Here is a 19,803-nt window from a genome sequence, read left to right as displayed (position 1 = left end):
TTGTGGTTGCCAGGAGTTGGAGAATGGAGGAAAATTGGGAGTCGTTTGATGGGTACGGAGTTTCCATTTTGCAAAATGAAAACTCAAAATTTAGTTGTTAGAAAAAGTCCTTGAGATCTGTTACACAATAATATGATTATAGCTAACACTACTGTACACTTAAATATGGTTAAGAGTGAACATTTTTATTGTGTTTTTTAACCATAATTTCAGAAAATTAAAAATTAAGGTAAAATCAACACAGCAACAATTTGTTTAGCTCACAGTTCTGTGGGCTGGCAGTTTGGGCTGGGATGAGCCGGGTACTTCTGGTCTCGGCTGGGCTTACTCATGCGTTTGTGGTTGGCTGGCAGTCAATAGTGGGTTCTGCTTCTGGGGGTTGCCTGGCTGTCAGCTGAGGCCATTGGGAGTGACTGACCACATGTTTCTCATTGTCCCTCAGGGTAAGTCTGGTCACATGACAGTATAAGCTTTCCAAGAGTATGAGCAAAAGCCTCATGGACTCTTCAGATTTAGGTCTAGAACTCACACAATGTTACTCTAGCTGTGTCCTATTAGTCAAAGCAAATAACAAGGCTAGCCCAGACTCAAGGGGCGAGCTAAGCAACTCCTGATACCAGGTGCTAAAAAACACTGTGACTATTTTTACAATTGTCCACACTTGTTCTGCATCCCATTTTCTAGAATAATCCATTATTACCTGTTTCTTATATTTTATATATTCAGAAACATACTACTCTTTTGTGCATCACTTTCTTTTACTTTCTCAGACACTTTTTCATCTCATCAGCATGTCAGAAGTATTTTATTCTTTTTAGTGGTGAATTTTTGCATTATCATTTTGCTGGGCTTGCCTCCCTCCCCTGTCTCTCCATTATCTTTACTGTACCTCAATGCTAAATGCTAAATATTATAAAAACAATCTTCTCTAAAAGTGTTTCCTTGACTCTCTCCCTCTGCCTCTAACAATTCCCTTGGAAATCCTAAAATCCAGATGCCTGAGTGTCCACTCCTTAGGCTGGGTTCCTTTTCACCTGCTGTAATAGTTATTCCAGGATAACTTGCCCTGCAGTGTTTGACTCACTAGGTCATAAGTTTTTACTTACTTATCTATCTGCACCAGTGATGGTAAGCCCTGTGTCTTGTTTACTAGTATAGCCAAATACTCACAAGGTACCTGACACAATGTAGGCATTCAATAGGTAATTATTAAATAAATGAATAAACATTAATCAATGAATAGGTTGATGTAGGTGCATTCCCAAGGTGTTTACTGCAAACTGCACCATCTAACTATAAGATCTGCACCTCTTCTCCTTCTTCCTTCTAACTTGTGACTCATCTTTTACTGGAAGGATACCTTCTTTTAATATCTCCTACCTGATTTCCCATATGCAAATCGACACTCTCAGCTTTCATGTGTTCACACCGTAAGTACCATCTGCTAGACTCTTTATCTTTATTAGAGTATTTCTCCTCTGTATGTGCTTTAACTGATGAGAGTGCTCTAGAAACAAGAGCCCCTTTCCCCATCACTCCTTCATATGCACTTGAAAAGAATGATTGCGTAAAAGTGCATATTGTGTAAATTTTTATGTAATGTTTGTGTATGTCAATTAAGCCAAATATTAATAACATGCTCAGGTCGAGACACTTACTGACTTTTTTCTTTGTTCTGTTACTATGAGAGGTATTAGAAATCTCCTACTATGATTGTAGACTTGTCTTTTCTCCTTTTAGTTCTGGCAATTTTTGCTTTCCATATTTGGTAGCTATGTTCATGAGTACATAGAGATTAAGAGTTTTTATATCTCCCTATTAGATTGACACTTACTATTATAAAATGTCTTTATCTCTAGGAATGCTTCTTGTTTTAAAGTTTACTTTGTCTGATATCAATATAGCTATACCTACTTTCTTTTGGTTAGTATTTGCATAGCATACTTTTTCCATCCTTTTATTTTAACCTTGCTGTGTCCCTGTGGTATTTTTCTTAAAAGCAGCATTTGCTTGAACATTTTTAAAAAAGAAAACACATTGGTAATCTTTGGCTAATAAATGGAGTATTTATCCCATTTATATTTAATGTAACTACTGGTATATTTCTGGTATATTTAATTAACTTTCCCAAAGCCACAGCGTGTTAGTGGGAGAGTGCACACTAGGCATTTCCTGACTTTCAAGTCTGGGATGCTTTCTCATTCATTACCCCAAACTTGGGGTAAAGGCTATATTTCCCACCCTCACATCTACTCCTGCCACTGCTGTAATATTTAGTCCTTCAAGTTCCTTGAGAGATATGGGCAGCACTGCTCTGGAATCTTAGCCTGGAGTTCTGCTCTTAACATTAAAAGAGAGGGCAGAACAAAGGAATATTAATAGCGCTCTGTGAGCTTTCCATGAGCCCACACAATAGGGTTGGTAGGCTTTCAAGGAAATCAGACGCATTCCTGAACTAGCACAAACAATTGTGAATTTCCTTGAACTCACCTGAAAGCCTTAAGATCCAGGAGTAACTTTACGGTCAGGACCTCAATGCCATACTACAGGTTGAGAACCCAAAACATATCCAAGGTAGGACTGAATCTAGGATCTACAACCACCAGCAAAGAACTACATATGCTATATTGCTAGCACTCCCTAGCTCACCTATTTCACTTTTTTTTTTTTTCGAGACCCAGTCTCACTCTGTCACCCAGGCTGGAGTGCAGTGGTGTTATCTCGTCTTGCTGCAACCTCTGCCTCCAGAGTTCAAGTGATTCTCATGCCTCAGCCGTCCGAGTAGCTGGGACTACAGGCATGAACCATCACACTCGACTAATTTTTGTATTTTCAGTAGAGACGGGATTTCACCATGTTGGCCAGGCTGGTCTTGAACCCCCGGCCTCAGGTGATCCACCCGCCTCGGCCTCCCAAAGTGCTGGGCTTATAGACATAAGCCACTGTGCCCAACCTATTTTACTTTTAAGAACAAGGAAGGCTTTAAGCATTCTAAAACACAACTAGGGAGGCACAGGAGAAAACAGTGGTGATCTGGGAAAGCTGGAATACAAGATGAGTGAAACTACTCACCTTCCTGCAGGTGCTCCTAACGTACACAGTGCCTCAGTGCCTCTGTCTTATGGCTATGAGCTTTACAGCAATCTTTCTCAAACTGCAAAAAGGCCTAATTAAAATCCATCTTATAATTTCTAGCACTTGTGTTAAGGTAGGCAGCATGTCTACACATCCTTCTATAGGGTGTGACTTTAAAGATATCAGAAGATTTTTTACCCAAAAGATGCCCTTGTGCCAGCCTGCTTTTTCATGTGTAAAATACAACAGTTACTCCTACTAAAATTAACTTATTTGGTACTCAATGAATGTTTATTTAGAAGTCCTATCTTACATAGGAAATAGACTTTAGGTACAACATGGGAATTAACATGGGTTTGACTAGTATTGGGTTTTTTTGGAGGACTGGTATTCTTAAAGAGTTTCTAAACAGAAGACAAGGTACATGTGCAGATAGTCTATAATGATTATTATTTGTGGAGTGTTTATTATGCACCTGATTCTTTACAAATATTTCATTTAATGCTTACAACTGCCATACAAAGTAGGCATTTGTGTCCCAGTTTTACAAACTAGGAAACTGAGATTAAGGAACTGTCCCAATTTCTCAAACCAAATGAACAATGGAAAGAATTTGAGCCTCAAAGGTAGAAAGGATTTGAACTCCAATATGTGTCGCTTTTTCTACTGGTTCCACATGTCTTCCCTACCAATGGTTCATAAAAAGAAGCAGTGAGTTTTCCAAATGGTACAAACAAAATACCAGAGAAGTAGAGGTGAGGAAGGTGGTCACTTCCAGGTGTGATGACTGGGGAAGGTGTCATGGGGGAAAGCAGTTGAAGTGGGCCTTTAATGGAGTAGGAGGTAGGTACAGGAGGACAATATTCTGTATTCTAGACAGAGGGAATGGTTTCAGCAGGAGGGTTAAAATGAGATCATTTTTGAATATGGAGAATAGTATAATTTAATATGCAAGATTTAAATAGAGAGGCTAGCAGAAGGTAAGGCAGAAAGTTAAATTGAGGCAAGATTGTGGAGTCTTGATGACAGGCGAAGGAGAAAGAACTCTATGAGGCAATAAGGAGCTATTAAACTCTGCCCCCAACTCCAGGGACTTGGAGCCATATACAGAAAAGATCTGGAAGAAAAAGAAGGGAGCTACAGTGCACTGTCACAGTGCTAAGCTCTGAGACAAGTGGTGGTGGGGAAAGGAATTGAAGATTCCAAGGACAAGGGGAACTCTAAGACCAAATAGAAGAGGACTATAGATTTCAGTGACCAATGGATTTTGGAGAGTAGAAGTGTATGAATCACAAAAACTAGAGTGGTGACAGCCTCAGTGATCAAGAGAAATTTGGAACCACACACAGAAATGTGGGCAACAGGAAGAGGTGCTGGCTTAGGGGAAAGAACCACCTGGAAAGTGTCAGCCATCAGGCTCAGGGTCTGGTGGTCAGGTATGTTACCCTGCCTCAGGCTGAGGCAGGCTGAATCCAAGGAAGTAACAAAAAGGAAAGGAGCCTCCTGAGAAGAGAAGAACCAAGTGAAGGCCACTTCAGGGGTAGAGGGCTGGGAAAGGGTAGGAGAAATAGAAGTAGAAAAATCCACAGAAGGAAAAGAGGTAATGATTTGAGGTCAAAAAGACAGAGTAGGTAATGACCCTCCATAGCCTTTGCTTAAGGAGGAAACTTTGTTCTTACAATGAGTGAATGAGTGACTGCAAAGAATAAATGAATGTAAAGTCACTCAATGCTTCTGCCTGACAAAGAGTGGGTGAAATAGCCAATTAGTTGCTTCACTATCCAAATGGAGAATATAGTCCACTGTACATAAGCCATTTGATTTACATAAGCTACTCCATAATGGAGCTTATTAGTGTGGTTCCTGGGCTTGAGCCCAATCTTTTCTTCTTGTTAAACGAAATCAAGATAGTATTGTTTCCCTGTCAATAATGGGTTCTTAAATGGGTTTGAGCTTTGTGAGTACTGCCAATATCAACACTTACTTTAGAGGCAATCTCGATAAAGGAGAATCTGATAAGGCACAAGAGAGGGTAAAGAGGGTATAAATGGCAGGTTGGATGAAGGAGACACTACCACTGAGGCAACATGGCCAAGCTCACCCTCCTCACTGGTAAGAGATCGTCTCATCTCTGTACCTCTGAACGACTCTCTCCCTCTTGTTTTTCTGCCCCTTTAAAACTCTTTTACCTTCAAATTTAAACCAGATCATCTGAGATTTTTGCTTTTGGCAAAAGTATGAGGATGTACTGAAAGAGGGAAAGTCCCAAATTGCCTGGTGATAGGTTTCTCACTGCCCTGCCGTCCTCCTCCCTTCACCAAGCCCCAAAGTCTCATGGCACTTTAACCCTTTAATGGTCTTTTGAATGGAAATAGAGGGGAGTGGATTTCCAGGGCAAATCCAAGGCTTTGCCAGCCTCAGTAGGTTGGACTTCTACCGAGGATCTTAAAAGAATGAAAAATAGAAAAAGTTTCCTACTGCTAAAGTGAGGTTACTAATGTATAAAGGCTGCTCTGCTCACATTCCTCCAGTTCATTCTTCTCTCTGTTGCTTTAAGGTCTGCTCCTTGTGCTGACAGCTGAGATAGGTATGTATATTTTTTGGGATGAACCACTATATTGTTCTTCTTTTTCTTCTTCATAATGTAGAAACTCAGTATGGCCCTGTATCCTTCCACATCAGGCAGAGACTATTAACTACTCTCTAGAGAATTCGAAATTCCCTAACCAAGTTTAAAGGATTAATACCATTGACCAAAAAAATCCCAAAGCAGAAACCAACTAGATGGCCGCCTTAAAGAATACGTGTTAACAATAAAAACTAATATGGTGAGGCAGCTACATGGTGTCTTCTGCTCTTAAAACATTTTAAGATCTGTCATCTTACTGAGTTTTAAAACAACTCTTCTTTAAGAGGTGTACAGGAAAGGCATTACCACCCCATCTCACAGACTAGTTAACCGGGGCAGAGATAAGACATATGACCTGACCCAGGTAATATAGAGAGTTCATGGCAGAATCTGAACCAGTAGCCAGGGCCCTTGGCTCCTGGTGGATGACTCACTACCCCCTGGGTGAAATTACTCAGGGAGACATCTAAAAGGGCTAAACAGACTTATACTATCACCCTTTCTGTGTCTCAGTTTCCAAATGGGTAAAATGGGAAAAATAATAGTACCTCTTTCACACGGTTTTGGTGAGGATTCATGAGTAAATATAAGTAAATTTCTCAGAGTAATGCTTGGTACGTAAGTGCTAATTCCCACATAAGGGAGCCAGAATACATCTAAATCATAGTTTGCTAGCTTTAAAGTTCTATTTCAGCTAAAGGCACTGGTTTCTAAGGTTATTCAATTCTCTCTTGGAGGAACAGAGCTATCTCTAAGAGATGTCTTCAGCCCTGAATTGCCTGCTCCTTATTGCGTGCAAATTATATAATTATAGGTTTGCTGCAACATGAAGTTCTTACATCGACTTTTCCCCTTTCCTTTGAGACTTCAGATAGGGAAATCATTTGGAAATCTGTGGTTTGCAAAGAAATCTGTGACCACTAGGGAGCTTGTCTCTTACCTTCTTCCTCTGGGTAACAGGCTCTGCTTACCAGCTGACATGCTACTTCTCCAACTGGGCCCAGTACCGGCCAGGCCTGGGGCGCTTCATGCCTGACGACATCAACCCCTGCCTCTGTACCCACCTGATCTACGCCTTTGCTGGGATGCAGAACAACAAGATCACCACCATCGAATGGAATGATGTGACTCTCTACCAAGCTTTCAATGGCCTGAAAAACAAGTAAGTGACAGAAAACCTGAGTTTCAAGTCTTTTAACCTTCAAGGACAGTTTAAACAAGATCTTCCACAGCTGACTTCAGGCTGAAATTCCAAACAGGCCAACAAGCAGGTAAATTCAGCTTTCTTATTATTTCAAGTACAAGAATGACTCTAATATTAAGGGGAATAGTTGGCTCACAGAAGCTAGTTGCCAGCTAAATCCCACCTCAGTTGCCAAGGGAAGCTTACAAGTCCAACTACTGGTGGACTCAGATGAGAACAATCTTCTACTTAGAAGCAATCCAAAGCTGTCATTGATAAATCATTCAGTCTCCTTGGTCAGGAGATTCACTCCTAGGGAAATAATTAGAACTGTGGAGACATTGGGGTGCAGCAAACCAACATGGCACATGTATACCTACGTAACAAACCAGCACGTTGTGCACAAGTACCCTAGAACTTAAAGTATATTAAAAAAAAAAAAAAAAGAACTCTGGAGACATTGAAACTTACCAATCATAGTCACCTAGTCCAACATTCATTAAGTAGGAAATAAGGATGAGAACAAAGATAAACCAGGATGAGAGGCTGCATGACACTTTCCTGGCTTCCTCCTCACTATTGCAGCTGAATGTTGAAATGCCTTCCCTTTCTTTTCATTTGTTCTGATAAAACACTTTGTTTCTTTTCCCTCAGAAATAGTCAGCTGAAAACTCTCTTGGCTATTGGTGGCTGGAACTTTGGCACTGCTCCGTAAGTTCTTTTTGGAGATGCCTTCCTAGGTTGATTTTACTCCAAGGTGTTGGGACTACCAAGGTCTCACCCTGCCTTCTTTGGGTCTCCCTCAGTTTCACTGCCATGGTTTCTACTTCTGAGAACCGCCAGACTTTCATCAACTCAGTCATCAAATTCCTGCGCCAGTATGAGTTTGATGGGCTAGACTTTGACTGGGAGTACCCTGGCTCTCGTGGGAGCCCTTCTCAGGACAAGCATCTCTTCACTGTCCTGGTGCAGGTGAGCTGAGTTCCCGATCATTTTGACTGGAAAGCATACACCCATCTCACATGAAAGATCACTGGGACCTTAAACCTAGTTTCCTACAATTTTAGTTGGGGTGAAGGACCTGAAAATCCTATTCAAGTAAGGATGTTGAGGAATGAATGGAAGGATGGAAGAGGTTAATTTAATTCAGAGTCATGAACCTCATGAAAGTCAACTTAAAGTTACTATTCACAGACTTTCTCCTGCTCCTGTACAGGAAACGCGTGAAGCTTTTGAGCAGGAAGCCAAACAAAGCAACAAGCCCAGGCTGTTGGTCACTGCTGCAGTAGCTGCTGGCATCTCCACCATCCAATCTGGCTACGAGATCCCCCAACTGTCGCAGTGAGTGATGTGCCTTATCTTCAAACCCCTGGAGATATCACTCGGGCAGACTAGACTTGCCTTTGGTCTGTCTTGCTATTCAGGGACCTTGTTTAGGAGGCTTTGGAAGTGGTGCCTTGTGCCTGCACAGGTATGGGAAATGACCATCAGAAATGATTTTAAATCCTCTACCCCACCTCAGGTACCTGGACTACATCCATGTCATGACCTACGACCTCCATGGCCCCTGGGAGGGCTACACTGGAGAGAACAGCCCCCTGTACAAATACCCGACTGACACTGGCAGCAATGCCTACCTCAATGTGGTGAGTCCCTGTACAGATGCAAGTGCAGACCAGAGATGATGATGAAAATCACATAGAGATTCAGGCACAAAAGGCATCATAAGTTTAGTGGTTTTCTCAAATGGGGAATTAGGCTGCCATAATTAATCAACTGCTCTCATTTACTAAAAATCTTCCCTATTTACTAACACCATACTGATAATTCTACCTAATATGAAAGAAGATTCATAACAAGTGCACTGCTTTTTAATAAAAGAACATGATATGCCACTGCTCCTATTTCAATAAATTATAAAAGGCTTTTTCCACCTTTCCCCTTTTGCTGTTTCCCTTTTGCCTTACCCATTTTCTACTGTTCTAATCCCTTGCCCATGTATATCATATAGAATTTCAGCCATTAACTAATGAATCATACCAGGAATATGATTTTAAAAGCTCTACTCTTCCATCATATATATTTTTATATGAAGGGTATATGTAAAACCTGCACATTATTAAAAGAATTTAGTTGAGAATGAGACCTACCACTTTAACAGATATATGTCAGTGATGCTCTAAAATATGTTGCAAGTACTTTGTAGAATGGGCACAACCAAATCGAAAAAAAGTTTAGCTAATAATTAATCACTAGGCCATCAGCTGTGGGTGAGAACTCGAGCTAACCCACTACCATTGCAGGATTATGCCATCAACTACTGGAAGGACAACGGGGCCCCAGCTGAGAAGCTCATCGTTGGATTCCCAGCCTATGGACATACCTTCCTTCTGAGCAATCCCTCTGATCATGGAATTGGCGCCCCTACCACTGGTCCTGGCCCTGCTGGGCCCTATACCAGAGAGTCTGGGTTCTGGGCCTACTATGAGGTATACACGCAGAAATTTTAGAGGAAAGGTGGCTTCCTCTTGGTACACGTAGCTAATAATATGAGCAATATTCAACAGTATTTGAATCATTCTTGGATTGGAGCTGAAAGTGGATGTTTGTGACTCTCTAGAAGGGAGGCAAGATAAGCCCCCCTGTTGCACCACTTTAATTGGCCCTTTACTAGGGTCCTTTCAGGCTACATTCCAAACACAGAGAGTGTAGGAAAGCAGGCTCTCATTGGTGAGAGTATACCAATCTGTAGACACTTCTGACTGCCAGGGCATTCCTTGATTTAAGAGTTTCTCCCCACATTGAAAATAAATTACTCAAAAGGGGTAAAGAAACAGAATCCCAAATGAACTAAGAAATTTGCTGATAGAGTCATAGACCTTTGTTTTCAAGTAGTTTTTATGCAACCCTCCTCTACTTCCCCTTCCCCATGTCCTTTTACCTCTGCCACCACAAGGACACTGCCTACCTCTTGACCTGTTCCTTATATTCTGTTAGATCTGTACCTTCCTGAAGAATGGAGCTACTGAAGTATGGGAGGCTAATGAGGATGTTCCCTATGCCTACAAAGGAAATGAGTGGCTTGGATATGATAACACCAAGAGTTTCCAAATCAAGGTAGACTGTGTCTTATGGACTGTTGTTGCCTGTGAGCATGTTCCCATTATAGCCCTGGAGCTGCAGCTCAGCCTTGGTGTCTGTACATAACTGACTTCCTTTCTAATTACCACAGGCTGACTGGCTAAAGAAGAACAACTTCGGAGGTGCCATGGTCTGGGCCATTGACTTGGATGATTTCACAGGCACTTTCTGCAACGAAGGAAAATTCCCTCTGATCACCACCCTAAAGGATGCTCTGGGCCTGCAGAGTACAAGTGAGTTAGGGAGTGAGAAGGGACACTAAGCCTCAGACTTGAGAGAAATTCCAAAGGTTCCTTGCAAGTCAGGGAGCCATTGCGCAAGCAATTGACTACTGCTCCATTCCTATCTGGTAACAACTGATTAATGGTGTGAAGAACAAACAGGGCTCTTCACCATTTCTTCCTTCCTTCATTCATTTTACAAGCAATTTGTTGAACATCTATTACATATACAGTGCTCTGTAGGTACCACAGGCAATCCAAATGCATAAATATCCATATCTACTCTATAGAATTTACAATCTAGTGAGAGAAATTGGATTTACAAAAATTGCAAAGCTAGACAACAATACAGAAGATATTATGTGATAATGTGCCCCTCAAAAGAATAAGCAACCTTCTCGTGAGTTCATGATAATGAAAAATTTCATTCAGAAAGCTGTAAGGAGGAAAAAATGCACTGTGCCTTGAAGGATGAGGAAGGAGTTGGTAAGCAAAGGGGTGAGTGGAGTAGGAAGGATATATCAGATCAGAAGACTGAAATATGCAGAGACATAGAAGGAGGAGCCAAGAACAAAATCCAGGGCATTTGCTCTCACACATCAGGTATCACTGGCTAAAAGCAAGGAGGTTCAGGATTTGTTTTTCTTTTTTTTCCCTTCTCAGGTTGCAAAGCTCCACCCCAACCCATTACTCCCATTACTGAGGCACCCGTCACAGGCAGTGTCAGCCACAGTGGTAGCCCCACTGATAGTGGATTCTGTGCCAACAAGGCCGATGGCTTGTACCCTGACCCCAATGACAAGAATGCCTTCTACAATTGTGCAAATGGAAAGACTTTCATTCAGCACTGCCAGGCTGGCCTTGTCTTCGAAGCCTCCTGCTCCTGCTGCAGCTGGTGATAACATGTGTCAGATACCACCTCACCCAGCCGCAGACGTTGTTGTGCAATAAAAGGTTGAGCATTACTGTACAATGGCTTCTGCTTCTTTACTGTAGGATCTTAGATGTAATTAATCCCTATTTCCCAATGATATACAGTTGCTCCACCAGCCCCCAAGCCTGCAGCATGCACTGCTCTTCCTGGGCGTTGGGGAGCAGAAGCAAGGGGATTAAAGGAAAAGACATCATCCCTTCATTCTCAAAATGTACTCAGACGAAAGTGGGGAGCCCAAGAATGTAAGACTCAGATAACAATGACCCATAAACAAATGTCATTTTAAAATGATTGATTTGCCCTTTTTGCTGAGAATGCACAATTAGGAGGCTATTGCAGTGATTCACGGGAGAGGTGCAGATTTAGAACAAAGTAGCAGCAGTAGAAGTGGTCAGAGGTGATTGCATTTCAGCTGTATTCTTAAGATTTGTTAAGCCAGCAGTTTTCTTTATGGGTTGTATGTAGAGAGTGAGAGACAAAAAGAGGAGCCAAGGATAATTTCAACATTTTGGCTTAAGAAATTACAAATATGAAATTACCATCAACTGAAATGGAGAAAGCTAAAAGTAGACTAGATTATGAAAGAAGAGCAGGAGTTCAACTTTGGACATGTTGAATTTAAGATTGTTACTGGGTTTCTAAGTGGAGATGTGGAGTAGATAGTTGGACATAACATTTTTAGAGGTAGTTTGTATTTAAAGTAAATAGATTAGATGAGATCATTAAGGGAGACAGAGAAAGAAAAGCATTCAAGGACTAAACCCTGAGCATTTCAGCATTCAGAGGGAGGCTGGAGAGAAGAGTAGGAACAAGTAATGAAGACCAAAAAAGGAGGGCTAAATGAGGTAGAAGGAAAACCAAGGAAAAAAACATATCTAGGAGAAGAAAGTGATCAAGTTTGTCAAATACTACTTAGGTCAGGTCAGATGAAGTCTGAGAATTGACCATTATGCTTAACAACCTGTAGATCATTGATAAACTTGACGGAAGTGGAGTTGGTAAACAATTTAGTGGCAAAAGCCTCAGTGAAGTAGGTTTAAGACAGAATGGAAAGGTAAGAATTGAAAACAGTAAGAATACAAAAACCTGTCTTATATGTGTTAAAGGGAAGCAAAAAAATGGATTAAGAATAAAAGATTATGGAAAACAGAAGCTGAAATTATGTTTTCAAACCCACATATACTTATTTAGAGGTATGGGAGATAAAAATCTAACATTCTTTCCATACCTCTCACTTTCTTATTTTTATTATTATTTTCACAGAGTCAAAAAAGTTTTTTAACTTAAAAAAAAATTGTTTTTTGAGACAAAGTCTCATTCTGTTCCCCACGCTGGAGTACAAAAGGCACGAACGTGGCTCACTGCACCCTTGACCTCCTGGACTCAAGCAATTCTCCAGTCTCAGCCTCCTAAAGTGCTGGGATTACAGGCGTGAGCCATCACATCCAGCCCCAAATTTTTAATATCACTTTGTTTTATAACAGAACTAAAGTCCTATATTTAAATCAATGCAATATTCATCCCCTATACTTACACTACAGCTTCTCCAATATTCATTTCTTTTTTTATCTTGTTTGTTTTCTTTTGTTTGCCAAGAAGGACTTGCAGTATCTTCCATTTTCTTGCATGTATGAAAATGCCTGACTGTTGCCTTTATATTTGATTGGTAACTTTTGGACACAAAGTTATTGGCTCACTCTTTTACTCAAAATTTTGTAAATATTACTACTTTTTTATTCTGACATTGAATATTGAGTTAGTTCTTTTCCTATGGCTCTTTCATTTACTTTTTCAGGGTTGGCTGTTTTGTAGTTGAATAGTTTTCCAAGTAGTTCTGTGGCTGCCACAGGCCTTAAGTTCTTTTATATGTGAAAATGTCTTCCGGTCTCCTCTGTTCTTGAAAAGTATACTTCAAGGATATTATACTTGGTAGAATATAATACGTTGGGCTTGTACTTTCTTTTCCTCAGAACTCTTCAGGTGTAGACAAAACTTAACATTATTTCAAATCGTCTCTGCCTTACCTTTTAATTCCAGTTGAAGCTACAGCCACCAATTCTGCATAGCCTTAATGGTCTTCGTGGCGCTAAGGAATCTTACCTCACATCTGTGTTGTGCACTTTTTGCTACCCTTCCTAGGGCTCCTGGGACACAGGTTTCCACTCAAACAGGTACAATCTAGACATTAGAGGGGTTATTGTCACTTACGAAGATCAGGGGAACGTAACGTTCCCATCTTTCCTCCCCTGATGTTCTAGAGGCACATTTTGTAGGACTTCTAACACCGTTCCAAAGGGATGGAGCATTTAGTTGTTTCTACCAGTGGCTAATTTGATAAAAGCATGTTTTTATTGGCCCTTCCTTCTTCCCTGTTTCACTCCCCTGTCTCTTACTCTTATTCTTTGCATTCCACTCCCAAATTATTCTCACATGAGCTACTTCCAGGTGAACTTAGCTTTAGATAGTAGGCATTGCTCCATTGTGTCCTGGCACTGAATGTTGTTGTGGGGATGTTTGAAGCCAGTGGATAATCACTACCCTTTCTTTAATCCACACTTATAAAGTTATTTGACTTTTTTCCTGTGAGTGCCTGAAGAATTCATGATTTATTCTTGAAGTTCAATAACTTAACCAGGTTGCCGGGCGCGGTGGCTCAAGCCTGTAATCCCAGCACTTTGGGAGGCCGAGACGGGCGGATCACGAGGTCAGGAGATCGAGACCATCCTGGCTAACACAGTGAAACCCCGTCTCTACTAAAAAATACAAAAACTAGCCGGGCGAGGTGGCGGGCGCCTGTAGTCCCAGCTACTCGGGAGGCTGAGGCAGGAGAATAGCGTAAACCCGGGAGGCGGAGCTTGCAGTGAGCTGAGATCCGGCCACTGCACTCCAGCCTGGGCGACAGAGCGAAACTCTGTCTCAAAAAATAATAATAAAATAAAATAACTTAACCAGGTTATGCCTTGTTTATGATGGTTTTTGTCAATTTCTCCTATAAGACAGTTGAGAGGTAAGAATTAACTTGCCTGAGTTAACAGACCTGCAAGCGGCCTCCTGGAAAAGAAAGCTGGCCTGTTGCCTCTGGAAACAAGCTATAATCTATAGCCTAGGTCCTAATGCAATCCATCCTGACAGAGAGCTGACCATGGTGAAAGAAAACTTCAGCCAAGTTTACACCAAGCAGTTGTGTATAATCATGGGGATGGATTACACCAGAAGAAAGCCAAGTATTCTTCCAATAGATGAATGCTAAGGTAGTAGATAAGACTGAAAGCCAAGGTTCTGCTATATCATACTGCTATTAGATTCCATATCCCAATCTCACTAAAGAGTTTGTTAAGAAGCTTAAAAGTCCCAACATCCAAGGCCCAGAGCCTCTTTCTCAGAGCTAGAGATGTGCTATGTTAGATTGTTGTGTGCTGCCTGAGAATAAAATAAACACCAGAGGATCACTCATCTGCCATTGCTTCTGTCTCTGATTTTTAACCTAGAAAGTACTATTCCAGGAAGCCCAGTGTGCATGCTGCTTGGCTACTCACCCTGAATCACTTGACAACTGGTGTAGAGAGCTGGATGTCGGACTAGGGGCACCCACCATGGCCTTCTAGAAGTGAACCAAGGGACTTGGGGTTTAAAAAGTGTTTCTCAGATGATCCCATCGCTTTCAAAGATTGGTATGGTAGTCATGGGGACTAGTCCACTAAATTCCTGAAGATACAGTGATAAAAGTACACTGGGTAGTTAAGATCATCGAGGCTAGCATTCCATGATCGTTATTATTGGCCTTGGAAGAATTAGCTCTAAGGAGGCAGACTGAGGGGAGCTTGACTCAGCATCTCAAATGAAATTACAATTTGAAAACTTTGGTGAATGTGAAATGATTTGTATATGGTCTTATCCAAGCAGGAGCAAACAAATTCTGTCCCCTGACTCTCTTCCTATAACTGGCAGGATCAATTCAAGATGGCACAGGTTGTCATGTTGTTAGGGTGTTATGAGCTCCAGTTAAATGGGTGCAAAGGGAAGGAAAGACAAAGTATGTGACTTATGAGGTTAGTTCCCTCATAACAAGTGAACAACATAATCTGAAATAGGTTGATTGAACCAACAGAACTTCTGGGTAGATTCCCACTACAGCTCCACCTTAGAAAGTCTATGTGATTATGGCTTCTATATAGAGGGTTAAACATGATAAAATTGATGATGATCCCTATCTTTGTCTATGGAAAAAAATATCCAGTGAGTTTTGGGGGAACTCATGACCCAAGTCATAATAGGAATTTCAGGCCTCATAAAGACATCATGGTTGAAGCAGATGTGCTCTGTTTCCAGCAAAGCCCAATAAGTAACTAACTTTTGCTCTCTGAAAGGAGGATTCCCCATCAGACTGGGAAGCAACAGCCTGGGCTCCAGAGTGGGACACTGGACTTAAATGTTGTTATCAGATGAATTTGCTCAGTTGCGTACTGTTGTGTTGCAAAATCAAATGGCATTAGACATGCTTACCGCAGTCCAAAGAGGAGTTTGCACCTTACTGCATACTGAATGTTGTGTGTATAGCCCTGACAATTCTCACAGTATTACTCACAAAGCCATGTTGAATGTGATTTTTATTAATTGTGCTTTTAATTCTCCTGTACTTACCCTGTATCTGTAAACTATATCAAATATTCCCTTCCCCATGTATCTGTAAGGGTATTTTCGTACAATTGAGTATTAAACTGAGGCCGAATGTGGAGGAAAAGTTAAATATTAAATTTGAACTCAACCGAACATGGACACAAACAGTGGTTACCAAGTCCCAGAACAGGTTGTATGAGCCCCTTGAGGCGTTCATCCAGCACTGTTTTGGAAAAATCTCTATTTCAATCTATTCCTATATGTTAGCTATTGAAAAACAGTAGACAATCGCAAAAAACAAGTTGGTCTTTTTGTGTTCCTTGAGCCCAGTCGTGAATGGCCCTTGTTACTGGGCCTCATGCCAAACAACTCATTACAAAAACAGCTAGGTCCCAGACTGTGCCAAAGCTTCATGAAACCTCTCTTCGTCTATGCAGGAATAGGTGGCTGACTCTGGAGCCCAGGCTGTTGCTTTCCATGAAGAAGAGAAAGATATATATATATATATATAGAGAGAGAGATATATATATAGATAGATATATAAAGATACATATATTAAAAAGATATATATAAAAGATATATATATTTTAAAAAGATATACATATATATATATATCTTTTCCCTTCTCCCCTTCCCATTGCAATTTGCTTGTTATGTCAATTTGCTTATATCAAGTTGCTTTTTGTATCATTTGCTTATTATATCTGCATTGCCATTCATGTGGGATAAAGGTTGTTTACCCTTAAACGTATTGTGTGTGTATGTTTTCTTCTCCCCTCACATGTCTCTCACACAGAACATTTTATACCCAAAGGAATATAAATCATTCTACTATAAAGACACAGGCACACATATGGTTATTACAGCACTATTTACAATAGCAAAGACGTGGAACCAGCCCAAATGCCCATCAATGATAGACTGGATAAAGAAAATGTGGTACATATACATCACGGAATACTATGCAGCCATAAAAAGGAACAAGATCATGTCCTTTGCAGGGACATGGATGAAGCTGGAAGCTATCACCCTCAGCAAACTAACACAGAAACAGAAAATTAAACACCGCATGTGTTTAGTTGGACACACTCATAAGCAGGAGTTGGAACAATGAGAACACATGTACACAGGGAGGGGAACAAGAAACACTGGGGCCAGCTGGGGAGTTGGGGGCAAGGGGAGGGAGAGCATTAGGACAAATGCCTAATGCATGCGGGGCTTAAAACCTAGAGGATGGGTTGATAGGTGCAGCAAGGCATGATGGCACATGTATACCTATGTAACCAACCTACACATTCTTTACTTGTATCCTGGAACTTAAAGTAATTTAAAAAGAAAAAAAAAAGAGTAAAAAAAAGAAAATATATAGCAAAATGCAACTGGAATTTCCAAATGAATTAGTATTTTATTTAAACATCTATATTTTAAAAATAATTGTAGGCCGGGCGCCGTGGCTCAAGCCTGTAATCCCAGCACTTTGGGAGGCCGAGGCGGGCGGATCACGAGGTCAGGAGATCGAGACCATCCTGGCTAACACGGTGAAACCCCGTCTCTACTAAAAAATACAAAAAAAAAAAAAAAAAAAAAAGCTAGCCGGGCGAGGTGGCGGGCGCCTGTAGTCCCAGTTACTCGGGAGGCTGAGGCAGGAGAATGGCGTAAATCCGGGAGGCGGAGCTTGCAGTGAGCTGAGATCCGGCCACTGCACCCCAGCCTGGGCGACAGAGCGAGACTCCGTCTCAATAAATAAATAAATAAATAAAAATTAAAAATAATTGTAATAAAGAGAATACATAGACATAGGGACGGGAGCAACACACACTGGGGCCTGTCAGGGGGGTGGGGGAAGGGAAAGCATCAGGATTAACAGCTAAAGCATGTGGGGCTTCATACCTAGGTGAGGGGTTGATAGGTGTGGCAAGCCACCATGGCACACGTTTACCTGTGTAACCTCAAACTTGCACGTCCTGCACATGTATCATGGAACTTAAAATAAAATAGAAGTAAATTAAATCTTAAAAATAACAATAATTGTAATAAATTTATATTTGAAACATGTAAGGTATTTAATTCATACACAATGTTTTGTGTGCAAACTCCCCTTTCCCCTACAATTACTCCTCAGCTATCCAAGGACTTGAAGTGCTCAGATTGGGAAAAATAACATTAACTAAAATTTATTAAATAACTAATATGTGCTAGGCCCAGTGCTAGGTGTTTTACATAGGTTATCTCATGTAATTCTCACAACAACCCTATAAGACAATAGCTATTATTATCTATATGTAATAAATGAGGTAGCTGAGGTTCACAGGTGAAATAACTTGTCCAATGTCACGTATCTAGAAAGGAGGAGAACCATGATTTGAATATAAGTCAGTTATTCTAGAGACCATGCTGATACTCTGTTCTGTCCTATGGCAACCTTTGTGCTGGACAGGTGTGGGAGAATGCTCTCTGCAATTGACCGGCATTGGTTATTATAACAGTCTTGCCCTCTTCGTATGTGAACAAACCTGCAATCTCACTTATATTGACTGCATGGGTCAGTCTCTATTGTCTTTTTTTCAATGTTTTAAAAATGTTTTTCCTGTGGTAAAATCGGCCAAAACTAATTACCAACTTAAATATTTTAAGTGTACAGTTCGGTGGTACTAAATACATTCATAATGTTCTTCCGCCATCACCCCTTTCCATCTCCATAATTCTTTCCATCATGTAAAACTCCAAGTCTATACTCATTAACCAGTAAGTCCCCATTTCCCCCTCCCCCAGCTCCAGGAAACCACTATTCTACTTTCTATCTCCATGATTTTGACTATTCTAAGTATCTCACATAAACAGAAAAATCATATAGTATCTATCTTTTCAGACTGGCTTTTTTCATTTGGCATAATGTCTCAGGGTTCATCCATGCTGTAACAAGTCAGAATTTCCTTTTAAAGGCCAAATAATACTTTATTGTATATATAAATAACAGTTTTGTTATTCATTCATTCATTGATGGACACTTGAGTTGTTTGCATGTTTTAGCTATGGTGAGTAATGTTACTGTGAACATGGGTGTACAAATATTTCTTTGACACCAAGCTTTCAATTCTTTTGGGTATATCTAGAAGTGGAATTGCTGAATCATGTGGTAATTCCATGTATGATTTTTTAGGAACTTCCATACTGTTTTCCATAGCAGATGTACCATTTTACATTCCCACCAACAGGGCACAACTGCTCCAATTTTTTCACATCCTTGTTAACACTTATTATTTTCTGTTTTTTGATCGTAGCCATCCTAGTGGATATGATGAGATATCTCATTGTAGATTTGATAGGCATTTCCTTAATGATTAATGACATTAAGCATCTTTGTATGCGTTTATTGGCCATTTCAATATCTTCTTTGAGGAAATATACATTCAAGTTCTTTGTCCATTTTTGAATCAAGTTGTTTGGTTGTGTGTGTGTGTGTCATTGAGTTTTAAAAGTTCTCTCTATATTCTGAATATCTCTTATCAAATATACTCTTTGCAAATATTCTCTACCATTCTGTGAGCTGCAGTTTTACTCTGTTTGTACTGTCTTTTGATATACAAACTTTTAAAATACTCATGAAGTCCAATTTGTGCATTTTATTCTTTTGTTGTCTGAGATTTAGGTGTCCTATCCAACAAATCATTGCAAAGTCCAATGTCATGAAATTTTTGCCCTATGTTTTCTTCTAAGAGTTTTATACTTTTAGGTCTTACATTTAGGCCTTTGATCTATTTTGAGTTAATTTTGCCTATGATGTTAGATAATGGCCCAAAAAACATCAATGGGGCCAGATGTGGTGGCTCATGCTTGTAATTCCAGTACTTTGGGAGGCCAAGGTGGGCAGATTGCTTGAGCTCAGGAGTTCGAGACCAGCTTCGGCAACATGGCTGTCCCTATAAAAAATACAAAAAAATTAGCCAGGCATGGTGGCACATGACTGTTGTCCCAGCTAATCAGGAGGCTGAGGTGGGAGGAC

At 40.6% G+C, this 19,803-nt stretch overlaps 1 protein-coding gene across 1 annotated transcript; it reads left to right on the top strand.

Moving 5' to 3' along the window:
* Positions 1 to 5,162: 5,162 nt before the first annotated feature.
* Positions 5,163 to 11,148, top strand: LOC103224230 (acidic mammalian chitinase-like). Its single transcript, XM_007977593.3, has 11 exons — positions 5,163 to 5,187; positions 5,633 to 5,662; positions 6,665 to 6,866; positions 7,542 to 7,598; positions 7,694 to 7,859; positions 8,104 to 8,228; positions 8,410 to 8,533; positions 9,191 to 9,376; positions 9,885 to 10,004; positions 10,120 to 10,261; positions 10,913 to 11,148. Exons 1-11 carry the CDS (start codon positions 5,163 to 5,165, stop codon positions 11,146 to 11,148), a joined length of 1,413 nt encoding a protein of 470 aa, XP_007975784.3.
* The last annotated feature ends 8,655 nt before the right edge of the window (positions 11,149 to 19,803 follow it).

This window comes from Chlorocebus sabaeus, chromosome 20 (assembly GCF_047675955.1).
Source record: "Chlorocebus sabaeus isolate Y175 chromosome 20, mChlSab1.0.hap1, whole genome shotgun sequence".
Taxonomy (NCBI): Eukaryota; Metazoa; Chordata; class Mammalia; order Primates; family Cercopithecidae; genus Chlorocebus; species Chlorocebus sabaeus.
The sequence above is the reverse complement of the archived record's forward strand: the minus strand, read 5'-3'. Positions and strand labels throughout refer to the sequence as shown.